Source organism: Leptinotarsa decemlineata, unplaced genomic scaffold, assembly GCF_025532065.1.
Source record: "Leptinotarsa decemlineata unplaced genomic scaffold, Ldec_3_MD MMD2_tig00026294_RagTag_RagTag, whole genome shotgun sequence".
Lineage (NCBI taxonomy): Eukaryota > Metazoa > Arthropoda > Insecta > Coleoptera > Chrysomelidae > Leptinotarsa > Leptinotarsa decemlineata.
This window is the reverse complement of record NW_027412674.1, coordinates 13,876,688-13,891,968: the sequence shown is the minus strand read 5'-3', so window position 1 is coordinate 13,891,968 and position 15,281 is coordinate 13,876,688. Positions and strand designations below refer to the sequence as shown.

Below are 15,281 nucleotides of genomic sequence, written 5' to 3'. Positions count from 1 at the left end.
CATGTCAGATCAGACATGTCAATGTCTCTGGCTCGTGAAAGTTTGTAAGGTGCTTGACATGCAGTGGCTGATGAAGTTGGGAGTGTCTTGGGGACTTTAGTGTTTCTCTCTGGGGACTGATAAGGTTCCAGATAGTGGGATATTCGTGAAAAGGGATACCACGTCAGAGCTGACAAAGATGTCTGTTTTCTTGTATGTTGAAGAATTTCGAAATTTCAATGCAATCATAGGAATTTTGGACATAATGTTGAAGACTGCTCGGCAAGTAATTCAAGAGTATTACCAATATGTTTGGTAAGGTCGTGTGTAAGAGAGATCCGAGAAAACTTACTGACGAAGGAACGAAGTGAAATGTTTGGTTTGTGTATTTTTGAAAGACCTTATATGCAAGGTGAACAAGAAGATTTCCCTCTGGAATAAGAGATTTCTCTTATCAGATGGAATGTTGGAGTGTTGATGAGTGCTTTGGTCTTCTTTTCGAAGTATATTGGTGGTTGATATCACGGACAGTCGAGTATTCTCGTTATATTGTTGAGTTGAGTACTATAGAATGGCACTACTTTTGTTTGCCAGAAGAATAGCTATGTCTGTATTATTGTTCAGGTTTTTCAGGGATTGTCTTTCCACTTCAACATTCTCACAGCGGAAAATGTTTGGAAAAAAAGACAGTGGGAATTCATAAAGTTGTGTATCAATAATCAGTTGGCGAATGTTACGTGTATATAGTTGAAACATTTTTTGTAATTTCTATCTCTGTGTTCAACATTTCTCTGAAAATAGTTTTGAGAAATGTCAATCCTGCAGAAGTCAAATAGTGGTAAAAATTCAAAAATATTTGTGTCAAATTTATTTTGTATAATCGAATCAAGTTGGGGAATAATTCATAATTCTTTCTACTGATAATTACAGATGGTGAGCACGGTGTACTGGTACTTCATTTCGAAATTCACAGAGTTCTTCGATACGGTAAGTTAATGACATTCGAAATGGTTTTAAAATAAGCAAGATAATTACTTGACATTGTATTGAACATGATTAGTATGAATTTTCGGTACTTCATCATCTAATGACATTTCAAAGGAAAGTATCTGTTACACAACACAACAAAAAAATATTTTTTGAATGTTTCCTACACTAAATTAGTCAATTTCTACTAATTTTGGGGTGATAAAATCGAAAATAACAATGAAAAATTTTTATTAGCTCTGGTTTTTGAGATACGCAGTACTTAATCTTAAAGAGTAGTTATACTATACGTGAAAAGTGAAAGTACATAAAACAATATTGTTATGTTTCTTTTAGAATATTTTAAGTACAAAATAAATAAAAAAAAACATTATTCTTAGTGTTTTGACAAATAAAAGAAGTTTGTACCACCAAATTTCAATTAAGTCCATCCGATTCATTGTAAGATCGCTGTCGTTTAGCTTGTCTTTTATAAAACACTTCTGGAGCATCCCTACACACAGACCAGCAGTAGTCTGCAAGCATTGCTTCATTCCAACGGCCCTGATATCTCTGTTCCATTAAGGCAATGTCTTGATGGAATCTTTCTCCATGTTCGTCACTCAAAGCTCCCCAGTTTTGTGGAAAGAAATTAAGATGACAGTGAAGAAAATGAATTTTTAAGGACATGTTGCATCCAAGTTGGTGGTAAGCTTGAAGAAGCTCTTTAACCAATGCTGTGAAGTTATCATCTCTTTTGTTACCTAAAAACCCATGTACAACCCCCTCAAAGGCTTCCCAGGCTCTTTTTTCATTTCCTGTTAAAATCATGTCAAAAGCAGGATCATTTACGATTTCACGGATTTGAGGCCCAATAAAGATGCCTTCCTTGACTTTAGCATCACTCAACCTGGGAAACTTTGCTCTCAAGTACTTAAAAGCTTGTCCTTCCTGGTACATGGCCTTCACAAAGTTTTTCATTAGTCCCAACTTAATATGTAATGGGGGAAGGAGAACATCCTTAGGATCTACAAGAGGCTCGTAAACTACATTTTTCTCATTAGGGTTTAGGTCTCGTGTAGGCCAGTTCATTTTTTTATAGTGAGATTTTCTATCCCGACTGTCCCACAGACACAAAAAACAACAGTACTTGGTGAACCCTAATTGCATTCCTAGGAGTATAGCAATGACTTTCAGATCACCACAGATGTGCCACTTGTGTTGTTCATATTTGATTGATTGGAGAAGTGTTTTCATATTTATATACGTTTCCTTCATGTGAACTGCATGACCTATAGGAATAGAGAGAAGCTGATTTCCATTATGCAGAAGTACAGCTTTTAAGCTTAGTTTTGAAGAGTCTATAAACAGTCTCCATTCAGATGGAGTGTGATCCAAATTCAAGCAGTCCATCAAACCATTAACATCAGAACAAACTACGAGGTTTTCTTTTTTCTCAAAAAAAGGAAGCAAATCTTCTTGACGCCGTCTGTACTGAGATATTTTCACATCATGTTTTAGAAGATTCCACTGTTGTAGTCTTGACCCTAACAGCTCAGCCTTTTCTTTAGACAAGCGAAGATCTCTTATAAGGTCACTCAACTCTGCTTGACTAATTCTGTGCGGATCACTAGACCTATCGCTTACCTCAAAATCAGGGTCATAGGATGTAGAAGGATGGGTTGCTCCTTCTAAACAGTCTTCATCACCTTCCTCTAAAATTTCATAGTTTTGGGGTGGAGAAGGGACTGGCAAATTGTCTGAGTGTGGTACAGGCCGAAGAGCAGATGGGAGATTAGGGTATTTAACCGTTCCTCTTTTCTTCATAGATAAACCTTGCTTAATGGGAGGAGTTAAGCAGAAATAACAGTCGTCTGTATGATTGGTAGGCTCAAGCCAAACCATAGGTACTGCAAAAGCCATTGCCCGGTTTTTATTTTTCAGCCACTCTCGCAATATGACGGAACAAGAATTACAACATATATGAGGAGCCCATGATTTATCTTGGTCCCCAACTTTCACACCAAAATAATGTTCATAGGCTGTCTTAACGATAGGTGTCATTTTACGTTTCTGAGCCTTAAATGTTATTTCACCATAGCAAAAGCTATCGACAGAATTCACACCCTTTGGAGGCATTTCAGATCAGCACTTAAATTAATTTAAAAATCAACTTCACACGATAATTTCAATAGCAACCACGTGCGTACAATTGACAAACTCACATAGGTTATGTTTACTACTTGAGAACAGCTGATGAGAAGGGTGTTATGTAAACAAACATGTGTACCAATTGTTGGTGATGAAATATTTCATTTGTTGAAAACTCAATATACATATTTATATAATATAATGATACTATATCTTGAAAACAAGAGCTAACTGTTTTTAAGTTCTTTTAACATGCTTTGAATCCCATTTCCGTTTGACATATGTTCGATATCGATCAAAGCTCACACGACACTTATATATCTCAATTATAATTGAAACTTGTTTTTTGAGCATGAAAATCGAATATATTTCTCTCTTCATATCTTTTCAAGTATTTAATGGAAAAAAAGTACACGAAACTTTTTTTATAGAGAGTAGATATTTCAATATTTTTATGTTGGTTTGATTAGGAAAGAAAGAGTCAATTTTGGATACTTCCCCACCTCTACCCCTCGGTACTTTCTGATTATTACGTAGGGCACTTTATCCTACATCTAAAGTGAAAACTATCGAGGAGAGATATATACGTATAAGGAAATAAATATTTCGAAATATTAATATCAGACCCTACTTTATAGGTAGTTGGGAGAGATTAATATTATTATTTCCTTATAATTATATATTCAGTTGGAATTATTTTTCGAAAAACTTTGACTGTATTGTCCGTCAAGGAGATGAATCCAGTCAACTTGAGATGAATGAAAATGTCCTGATGGAGATTGTAGGATTTTATTTCCTCAAATATTTATAACGACTGTTCATTTCTGAGAACTCCCCTCCTTTGATGGATTTCGAAGGAGTATTTTGTAATATATTCCATTGACAGAATATTCCCATACATATTTTAGGCATGAATTCTAAATCAATACACAGGTATGGGGAAATTTACAAAACATGTATTTACTTTTCCGAGTCTGATAGGTATCTTGAGTTATATGAACACTCGGCGCAATATTGAATACCCTGTATGTTATGTAATTGAAATGGAATGAAAACTGAAATTTTCAGATATTCTTCATTATGCGAAAAAAATATAACCAGATAAGCACTCTTCATTTGATTCACCATGGGATTATGCCAATTGGTAGCTGGCTAGCTATAAGTCTTTCTCCAGGTACGTACCTTGTGAACTACCAAATGAGACATTCCTTGAAAATATTTGTATCTTCTCTATTGTCTGATGTTGATGAGTAACTTTCTTCTGATCAAGTATTTTTCCAAACAGTTATCATTAAAGATAAAGAAAAAGTATGAAAATTTCTCTAGTTTTTGAATGTCACGATTCATGCATACAATTTATAATGAGACCAAACTGTTATTTTTTGATGAATGAAACATTTTTGAACCCACTTCCTTTGTTATTCGATCTGAAAAAACTATATTTCACTGCATTTCCAGGTGGACACGTGTCTTTTGTACCTTTGTTGAATACATTCGTTCATATAATAATGTATTCCTACTATTTATTGAGTGCAATGGGACCCTCACTGAAGAAGTATCTGTGGTGGAAAAGATATCTTACTAGCCTACAAATTGTGAGTATAAAATGTTCTAAATGCATTTCCTATGATCATCCTCTAGAATAACGTATTCCAAAAACACTTTATATTCAAGATGCGATAACGTTAGTTATAAGACATTGACATATGTGGGGGAACCAAACAGGAATATTGCCCGTTTTTTGAAGAAAGAAGGCGTAAACTTAGCTTATAGAACGAATAATAACCTAAGTAAATTTATTAAAAACAATAAGGACAAAACTTTGGTGTCGGATAGATCAGGAGTATATAAGCTGACTTGTGGCTCTTGTCCAAAACTGTATATTGGCCAAACAGGAAGAACATTTTTCCAACGAATTAAAGAACATAGGAGTAGTTTTGTAAATAGAAAGACCAATTCCACATTTGCAAACCATCTTTTAGCAGAAGGACATGAGTTCAATCATGAGTACGAGGTGTTACATTTAGAAGAGTTTGAAACTTAATCTTCTAGAATGTTTAGAAATCAATAGATCCAGGAATTCGGGTAATTTACTGAATGATCAATTAGAACTCAATAACTCTCCGTTACTGAATATATTTTTTCAAATGTGAAAATGGAACATAAGTGCAGGTAATTTAATTCGTTAGAAACTCAGGTAAAATATCAGCTACTTAAAATGCAGGTACTTCGTTTACAGGTACTTTGAGTTCAGGTACTCCATAAACTATATATATATTTATTATTGAATGTGTAGAATTAGTTGAAAGACACGCCAGATGAAGCCATTGTATGGCGAAACACGTGTTGCGTTTTTGTAAAACAATTTAGTGAAAATCTCACAATAAAGTGTTTTTGGAATACGTTAGTTATGGATTTTCATCAAGTATCGGTCGATTCCATCATACATCCTCTAGAAGTCATCTATGTTCTTTGATTCATGGTGCGTTCTTTTGTAGATTTGCTTAAAAACCTATTAAAGATATATTTTCCTGCGAGAGTGTGAGAAAGTCTTCTTTTCAATGAACCGTCATTGGAAAAGTTGATTTATATTTTTGGCTTTTCTACAGAAACATATCCTTTTTTTCATGAAAATTGTATTTACATACACGCAGGAAAAATGTACCTAGATCAAACCCTTCGACCGAACTCCGTTTGACGAGTATCACTTTCTACACCTGTAAATTGTGGGAGCAATTAATATTTACTTCTCCATCAATATTTTTTATATTTTCTGTCAATAATAAACTTTTCCAAAGAGTGAAATAATTTTCACAAATTGAGTGGGCATACTTGGAGACTGGATATAAATCAAATTATCTTTTAGATAGTTGTTCTTTTAGATGATTTGATTTGGAATACTTTTTCTGGATCTAGTATCCTCTCTATCCTCTCTCCTCCATTAACAAAATGGATATTATTTTCCAGAATAATAAAACACATTGGATAATTTCAAACAGCAGCATATTCCTGTTGCTGGGTGAACTAGAAACATCTGCGAGACTAACTTCTGTGAGGTATTTTGCATGAATGTCTGCTGGATATAATTCAATATCCAGCGTGGTATTAGCCGGAAAAGTAGTTCTTTTTCGGCAGGTATTAATCAGGACCTACGTTATTGGGATATTTCGATATTTTATTTCGAAATAATTCGATACACTTCGATAACCTTTTTTTATTGTAACTGCGAATATAAATGTGATCGATTTGAGTTAATTCATAATACTCGTTGTATAAACACGAGTTGCGTTTTTGTAAAACTGTTTATTGAAAATCTCACAATGAAGTGTTTTTAGAATTCTTATAAATCCAATATTTGAAGGATTTGAAAAATAAATGATTAATACTAACTGTAATTTATTTTATCGATTTTTTTGGGTAACCTTTTACCTGAATGATTTAAAAATTGTAATGTAGGTCAAACGTGTGAATAGACTGAACATTTCAGTTCACCACGCATAAGATACAGCTTAAAGTCAATGGATTTGTTACAAAGAAAATTGTTTATTTGTCAGTAATTTGTCATGTTCAATGATTTTGACTATCGGAAAGATATGATACAGTGGCAAAATTTCAATAAACTAATATGTATTACAATAAATGTTTCGGAAATCAATCAACATTATATTCTGCTTTTTGAAAGTCCTTTGACATCTTTGTTAGATCGGATCGTCAAGTGTGATGAGAAGTAGATCCTCTTCGACAACAGGAGACGTACAAGACAGTGGTTGAACACCAACGAATCACCTAGGCGCTTTCCGAAGCTTTCATGGAAAAATTCGAAGAAAGAGCCATTCAAATCTCAGAAAAACGACAGAAGCTCTGGTTGAGATATGTAGATGACACGTTCTTTGTTTGGAGCCATGGAAAAGAAGAACTTTAGAACTTCTTAAATCATCTGAATAGCTTTCATCCAAAAATCCAGTTCACCATTGAATTGGAAGAAAACCTCCAAATCCCATTTCTTAATATTTTAGTCATCGAAGAAGCTAATCAACTATAGTCTATTTCAAAAGAGTGTAGAGTAATAAATCATGAAGTGTCATAAAATTTGCCTGAATTTCGTTGTCGTCCATGGGCGTAGGTAAATCTTAGGATTATTAAACTTAATAATTAAAGTAAATTAAAAATTACAGACATAGATAATAATAAAAGGCCATTTTTGGGAAGTAATTTGGTCTAAAACTAAGTACCTACATGTATTTAGGTAAGTAAAATTTCTTAAAAAAAGATTAAGATTAATTTTAGTGGTTCTTGTAAACTTATTTAATATGCAATTTGGGTTCATATACTTGAGCATGATTTCTCAAAAAAGGGTTAACACTTAGTTCCGAGGTGCCATGTCATTATAATAATCCCTTTTTGACCCTGCCCACCAATCATGCAATACCTATTAAACCCAGGTAATTAAGAAAAAGGGTTTAAATATATTGTAATGGTGTCTTAAACATTCGAGTTATAATAGTAATTGTTACTACACCAATTAAACGTACAGTGATATTGTGATATAGAAATAGTGAAAAAGTTATAAAATGGGGACATTTACTCCAAAGAAAAGAAGTGTAAAAAATTATCCGCTATCTGTTTGCGAAAAAGTTATAATTTTAAATGTATATAAATCTCGCTTCATGAAATATGCCGTAGAAGATGTAGCAGAAAAGTATAAAGTAACTGTGCTGCGCCTACCGCCATATCATTGCGAATTAAATCCTATAGAACTTATATGGGCACAAGTTAAAGGATATGTTGCAAGGCACAATACCACATTTAAAATGAAAGATGTCAAGGTATTGTTTGATCAAGCCATTATGGAAATCACATCAGAAAACTGGCCAAAAGCAATCCATCATGTTTTAAAAGAGGAAGATAAAATGTGGGAACTGGACAACTTGGTCGATCAGGTGGTTGACCCTATAATTATAACACCAGGGGATGATGACAGTTCTTCGGATGAAGACTATACTGATGTAGAATAATTTAATTGAATTGTAAATATACTGTAGCGGGATAAGCAATCTGGACAGAGACCAGTGTATCAGTGACAGTGACACTTTTGCTTAGGTTAGGGTTTAGAATTAAGGGTAGTCTGAATAATTATTTTCTCGGAAGGTTCTCGAAAATTGTACCTAGTAATCTCTAGAACATTCAATTAGGGTATAAATAGAGTGTTGTTAAACGTTAAGGGAAGTTCACAGTTTTAGTATTGTTCAAGTGTCAAATTGTAATAACGTATCCAGTAAAGTTCTTGTCGTTTTTGTGAATAAATTGATTTAAAGTCCCCACAAGTGTTTCAATACGTAAAGTTCGTTCGTGTGTGTTTGTGAGTATTTCCCGATTTCGGTTCGTATATATTTTATTGTTACATTTTATATTTTTTTAATAACACTGTTCTGCTGTATTAAATTTTTATTTCCTTTAATATAATTTTTATGAATGCATATTCTTTTGGCAATTATCCCACTAGCGCGCCTCTGGCTCAGTATTTATCCGTCGATAACAATGGACAAATCCCTTAAAACAGGGTGATACCTACCTGCTCTTTATGAAACGACATAATTTTGCAATGCGGACTAGGGAAGTGACAGAATTTATTGACGGATCACCCTGTAGCGCTTTTGAATACTTAATGAGATTTTATTACTCTACACTCTTTTGAAATAGACTATAGGTCATAAGGTGTGCAGGAAGAAGACTGACATAATAGCTACCGAGCTGTCATCAACACCCTAGTAAACAGAGCTTTGAGAATATATGAAGGAAGGTACGTCGACGACGAAATAAAACACCTAACAACTATATTTCATCAGTTCGGACTTCCATTGTCTAATGTAATATAAAATTGATTTGATAACCCTGAAAAAAATCAAAAAGATTAACCGAAAATAACAATTTTATTAAACAAAAAACTGAAATTACAAAGAAATAACATACAACACTACACTAACCAAACGAATAAAAATTGAAATAATAATAAAAGCTGAAAAAATTGAAAAATTAGATGAAAAAGATTTCAAACCAAGTTATGTCACAACGTTTCGATTGTTAGTATCCACAATCGTCTTCGGGTGATAACTGGACTTATTCCTCCGAGATCTGACTATTTATATGTCATTCGAGTGCTTTCACCTATCCCCTCTTCCCTCTCACCGCTTCATTGGTTTTGGCGGGAGATGACCGTTTGGCTGGAGTTGGTCGTTTCTCGCTTGATTAGAGGTTTCCATATGTTACGTATCTTTACACTAGCTTGACTAAATGCGTTGTTGGACAACATATACGCGGCTTCTTTGAATTTTCTCCTAAACCAATGTTCCAATGTCCAAACATGCTCTGCTATTCCGGATTTGCTGGTTTCTCCTCGCTGTGAGAAGACGCTGTGTGCAAGACCTTCCTTTTTCGATAAGGAACTAGGCATCATCAAAAATGACCTTCAACGGAATGGTTACTTAAAAGTGATGGTAGAACAGGCCTTAGCTAGAAGACAGCAAGAACTCTACAAGGAATAGAAGCCGCCACAACCAGTACTTGTACTCCCCTACATCAAAGGATTATCGGAAAGGATAAGACGGATTGGGTCCAAGTACAACATCAAGACCTGCTTCAGATCTGGGAACACTAATTTCATTTTTTGTTTAATGAAATTTTTATTTTCGGTTAATCTTTTTGATTTTTTTCAGGGTTAGCAGATCAATTTTATATTATATTAGACAATGGAAGTCCGAACTGATGAAATACACCACGAAACATTGTCAACCACCTTCAAACAAACCTAACAATTATCTTACAAGCGAACGGCTACGACAGAAAAGACATAATCCGCGCTACGCGGAGAAAATATCGGAGTACCTGGGATCAGCAAAAGACAGCAGAGACCCCCTCAAATCAGCGGGATTCCATGTAACTGTGGTAAAGTCTATATCGGTCAGACAAAAAGAAGCATTAGTACCCGCCTTGTCGAGCACAAGCTCAGTTGCCGATTGAGATAGACCGAGAAGTCTGCAGTCGCAGAACACGCACTGTCCGACGGGGAACACAAGATCCTGTTCGAAAATACCGAGAGACTAGCAACGTCAAATATTCTACAAGAATATATTTAGAAACCATAGAAATACACAAACACCAAGAGAACTTCAACAGAAAGGAAGAGAGAACATTTCCATCAAAGATCTGGCACACAACATTGAAAGGCGCCAAAACAAAGCCAAGTCATCCAAATTGCGCGGAAAGTATGCGTAAACCCTCCGTTAGTAAAAGTGCGCGGATAATTTGCACTATAAATGCCACGGCAGACATGGAAGTTCCAGTTTCAGTTGACACTTCAAGAAGAGTACTTCGACCCCGCCACTGAAGATGACTGCCGCAGTTGCAGTTGAAACGTTTGGCGATTTTAACCAAAGAAGGGCACGGCAAAACCCGGAAGCCAACCAAAAAATTGACGCCAGCTGTGAAAGACTACATTCCTATAAAAGCAACCGACAGTTTCTTTGTGGTAAAATAAAGGGATATGCATCAATCAAATAATTGGCACATTTGGAATATGTCCATTTCAAATTGGGCGATCTTAAGAAATATACAAGACATGAGTCTTGACTTAGGTCCGCAACTATTATGGGGAAGCTGTGGCGAAAAGATACGTTGGAAATAGTATTACAGAACAACAAGAACAATATTAAAAAATTTATTAGAATTGATGGAAGTGCAATCACATTGATATCCAAGAATGTTAGCAGCGCTAATTTGAACATAATTTTCTGATTTGAAAAACCGAAGTAGTAATATTTCAAACAATACCAACTAAATGTTCACTTTGACATATAAGATGAAAATTGGTGACTATTTGAATAAAGGTTTTGAAATATTTGTTAGTGACTATATGACGTTTGATCATTAATTGAAATGTTGAAATTTAGACTTCAGTTCCTGGGGTTGTTGACGTCTCTATGGTGAATTTGGAATTCGTCAAAAAAAGTTCTGGTACACTCTTGTGATTCACTAATCTTTTCAACAATCAACGTTTGAGTTTTTATTTTGATATAGTTTTTTTACTTACCGAAAGCCAACTCATATATTCATATGATTTTTTGCAGATCCAATTTGTACTCATCATGGTTCAATCTATGCAACCCTTATTCACGGACTGTCCATACCCAAGAGCTATATCCTGTTGGATAACATGCGAAAGTGTATTATTTGTGTTTCTCTTCAAACAGTTCTATGAGGAAACATACAAGAAGGTGCTCGGCAAAAATTCAAAAAATACAAGTGAAAGAACAACAAAGGCAAATTGAAAAAGAATTAGTTAAAATAACAGAAAAAATTGTATTGAAGTGAAAGGGTTCAAAACGGAAGAACAATTAAAACATATTCACACACTTGAATGTGAGATTTCCATTTTCAAGTTGAAAGTCTCTTTTTTGAAAGCGTTATAATGGATTTTCATCGAGTATCGTCCAGTTATATCAATTTTTAGAACGAATAAAGATAAAGTAATTGTCTATATTCATTTTATAATACATTTCAGTAATATATAGAGATATAGTAACAATTCACAAATATGAACACAAGTTGGTTAAGTATACACAGTATATACCTGGTGAACCATTTTAATGGATTATTTCAGAGGTAAAAAAAAAGTGAAGGGTGAATATATGTATCATATTATATTCATAATTTGAACAAAACATTTTGAATAAGATCACATTTCTACAAATGACAACAATGAACATTATCATCATCAGACTCATAGAAAATGCACTTTGTCTTTCTTTGTAGAGAAAAACAGAAGATGAATCTCATTCGGTGGTTTCATGTGTTAATCAGCAGTGTTATTGAGGAAGGTTGAAAAGTTTTGTCATAATTCGGCTCGTGCCACTGATGAGGTTGATAGCAGATCGAGACTGATATCGGATTATGAATGCAACGCTTTTACATCATAAATGGATTGACCCGTTACATTATCCATCATAACAAAACCTTTAGCTACTGAACTCCATGAAAGTTTCGGAGCAAAAGAGTGTTGAGAATAATTTTTATACCCTCCCCTATCACAAGTTGCGTCAAAAATGTCCCGATAAACCAAATAAAATCAATAGATAAAGCTACCTAACCGTAAGCCATCAAAATATCCAAAGTCTGCTGTCTAGTACCTTCAGAATTATTTTTTATTTTTCAGTACAGTTTTCAATTTCATTGTATTTAAAAAAAAAGTTCAAATTATCAAGTCTTTGATATACAGTGTCACCGATAAAGTCCGCATCAAATGGAAAACTTTTTTATTTATCGTTTTATGTGAAATTTGATTTTGGCAGTAGATTTTGCTTAAGAAATGATGTCAAATGGCGTCTACAAAATAGGTCACGTGATTTCCTTAACCTGTCAAAATTGACATTTAAAAAAAGAAACATCGAAAAATGACATTATTCTTCAAAATATCCAAAAATATCAAAGGATAAAAACATTTTCTTTTGTAATTTTATACCCACACACCAAGTTTCAAACCCATAATGAGTATTTTATATTTTCACTATTTTTCCGCACTCCTGCTTTTTCTACTTATCAAAATTTAAGCACACCTGTACTAAATCATTTATTTTAACTAAACTCGTCACCGAATTTCTTTTTTTGTAATATAACAATATTTTAAGAGCCTCTTTGATGTTAAAAACAAATTTTGAAAAATAAAAGTTGTCAAACTTGATGCAAAGTTCATCTAGTTTCAACGGGGCTTTCAAAACTATACAGTACTTGAGTTTTTTAATGAGCAAATGGCCTCACAATATGAATTAGAACAAAACGGAACATTAGGAAACATCATTTCGTGATTCTTGAAGCCCATTCAATAAAAGAAAAAAACTCATAGTATTTATATTTACCTACTCCGCTAACAACACTAATTTAAAAAAACTGTGTAGGCTGTGAAAAAATATGAAACTACATAATGTGTTTTAGAAAACGTCACTGTCACTGAATAAATTAATGCCCGTTAGTTCAATGTAATGTATGAAAATTAAGATAATATGTTATCTTTACAAGAAAAAATTGAAATTGTGCTAATTTGTGGTGAAAACACATTGCATCGACAAGTGGCTGATATTTTTAACGCAAGACATCCTGGTAGACATGTACAGCAATCCACTGTAAGTAGGATTTTAAAAAAATTTAAACTGACTGGTTCAGTTGAAAATACTTTTAAAAAACATCATAATCCATCACGCAATAATGATGAGGTTCAGTTGGCTGTCTGCCTGGATGTTATCGAACAGGGAAAATCAAGTATTACCAATATTGTAGATAGAACTGACGTTAAAAGAGAAAGCGTAAGAGCAATTTTACATAAAAATAAATTCAAACCTTACAAACCTAAATTTATAAATACCTTAAAGGAAAGAGATTTCGATGTTCGACTAGATTTCTCTTTCTGGTACCAAGGAGAAGTAGAATTGAACAGAAAATTTCCTTACAAAATCCTATGGACCGACGAAGCTACCTTCACATCGAACGGCGTAGTCAGTTCCCAGAATTGTAGGTGGTGGGCTCAGGAAAATCCTCATTTTGTGATAGAATGTCGGGACCAATATTCATTTAAAACAAATGTGTGGTGCGGTGTTTTAAATAATCAGGTAATGGGACCCTTCTTTTTTAGACACAATTTAACTTCTCAGGATTATTTGCAATTTCTAAATACTGAGATCAGTGATATAGTGGACAATATACCGGTTGAATTAAGACACAGTCTGTGGTATCAATGTGACGGGCTCCTATTCATAGTTCAAGACAAGTCAAAGAGAAACTATTAGAAATGTTTAGGGGCAAAGTTATTGGGCGAAATATGGAGCAAATATGGCCGCCTAGGTCGCCAGATTTAACCCCACTAGATTTTTTCTTGTGGGGTTACTTAAAACAAATCGTTTATAAATAAAGACCTTTTCATGACGTGAATCACCTAGAAACTGTTATTAGAAACTCTATTTTAAACATAAACCCTGTGAGTATCAGCAACTCAATAAAAGATGTATCAAGAAGGACAATTATCTGCATAGATCGCGATGGAAGACATACAGAAATGTAGTGTATTTAATGTCGTGAGTCTTTTTTTCGTGTTTTTTTGCTATTAGGTATAGGTACATGTTTATTTTCAGTTCCTTTTAATTAAGATTAAATTCCACTGTATTTTTTGTTAAAAAAACAATAAACACTCTAAGATATTGTTTCCTAATGTTCCGTTTTGTTCTAATTCATATTGTGAGGGCATTTGCTCATTAAAAAACTCAAGTACTGTATAGTTTGGAAAGCCCCGTTGAAACTAGATGAACTTTGCATCAAGTTTGACAACTTTTATTTTTCGAAATTTGTTTTTAACATCAAAGAGGCTCTTAAAATATTATTATATTACAAAAAAAGAAATTCGGTGACGAGTTTAGTTAAAATAAATGATTTAGTACAGGTGTGCTTAAATTTTGATAAGTAGAAAAAGCAGGAATGCGGAAAAATAGTGAAAATATAAAATACTTATTATGGGTTTGAAACTTGGTGTGTGGGTATAAAATTACAAAAGAAAATGTTTTTATCCTTTGATATTTTTGGATATTTTGAAGAATAATGTCATTTTTCGATGTTTCTTTTTTTTAATGTCAATTTTGACAGGTTAAGGAAATCACGTGACCTATTTTGTAGACGCCATTTGACATCATTTCTTAAGCAAAATCTACTGCCAAAATCAAATTTCACATAAAACGATAAATAAAAAAGTTTCCCATTTGATGCGGACTTTATTGGTGACACTGTATATTACTGTGAAACTAACGATGTTAAATGCTGTGAAATTAATAGAATATGTCCACAGAATTTTTTTTTCAGATATATTTGTGAATTTCGAATTTAGCTTCGATAAATCTAATCTTGTAACTTTTGCGAATATTCTATGTATAATAGGATTGACATTTGTATTGATATCAAGGTGAAATAAGGCAATCAAAAATAGTTGTTCAACATTAAATACTTTATTTATATAAAAATTCAATTTCAATACAATATTGAGCAAATACTTATGTTTTAATATGAGTGACCTCATGGAAATTTACATTATACTATTCCATTGAGTATCCATTGAATACTGAAAAATAAAATTTTCTCTTAACCAAGTAAAATGG

At 33.5% G+C, this 15,281-nt stretch overlaps 1 protein-coding gene across 2 annotated transcripts in view; it reads left to right on the top strand.

Moving 5' to 3' along the window:
- LOC111507102 (very long chain fatty acid elongase AAEL008004) overlaps positions 1-11,627 on the top strand; it is a 36,035-nt gene extending 24,408 nt beyond the window's left edge. For both annotated transcript variants that reach the window (XM_074180474.1, XM_074180473.1), the window contains 4 exons: positions 910-966; positions 4,165-4,270; positions 4,555-4,691; positions 11,220-11,627. In XM_074180474.1, coding sequence (XP_074036575.1) covers positions 910-966; positions 4,165-4,270; positions 4,555-4,691; positions 11,220-11,420 — 501 coding nt within the window. In that variant the 3' untranslated portion in view covers positions 11,421-11,627. The remainder of the gene's footprint in view (positions 1-909; positions 967-4,164; positions 4,271-4,554; positions 4,692-11,219) is intronic.
- The last annotated feature ends 3,654 nt before the right edge of the window (positions 11,628-15,281 follow it).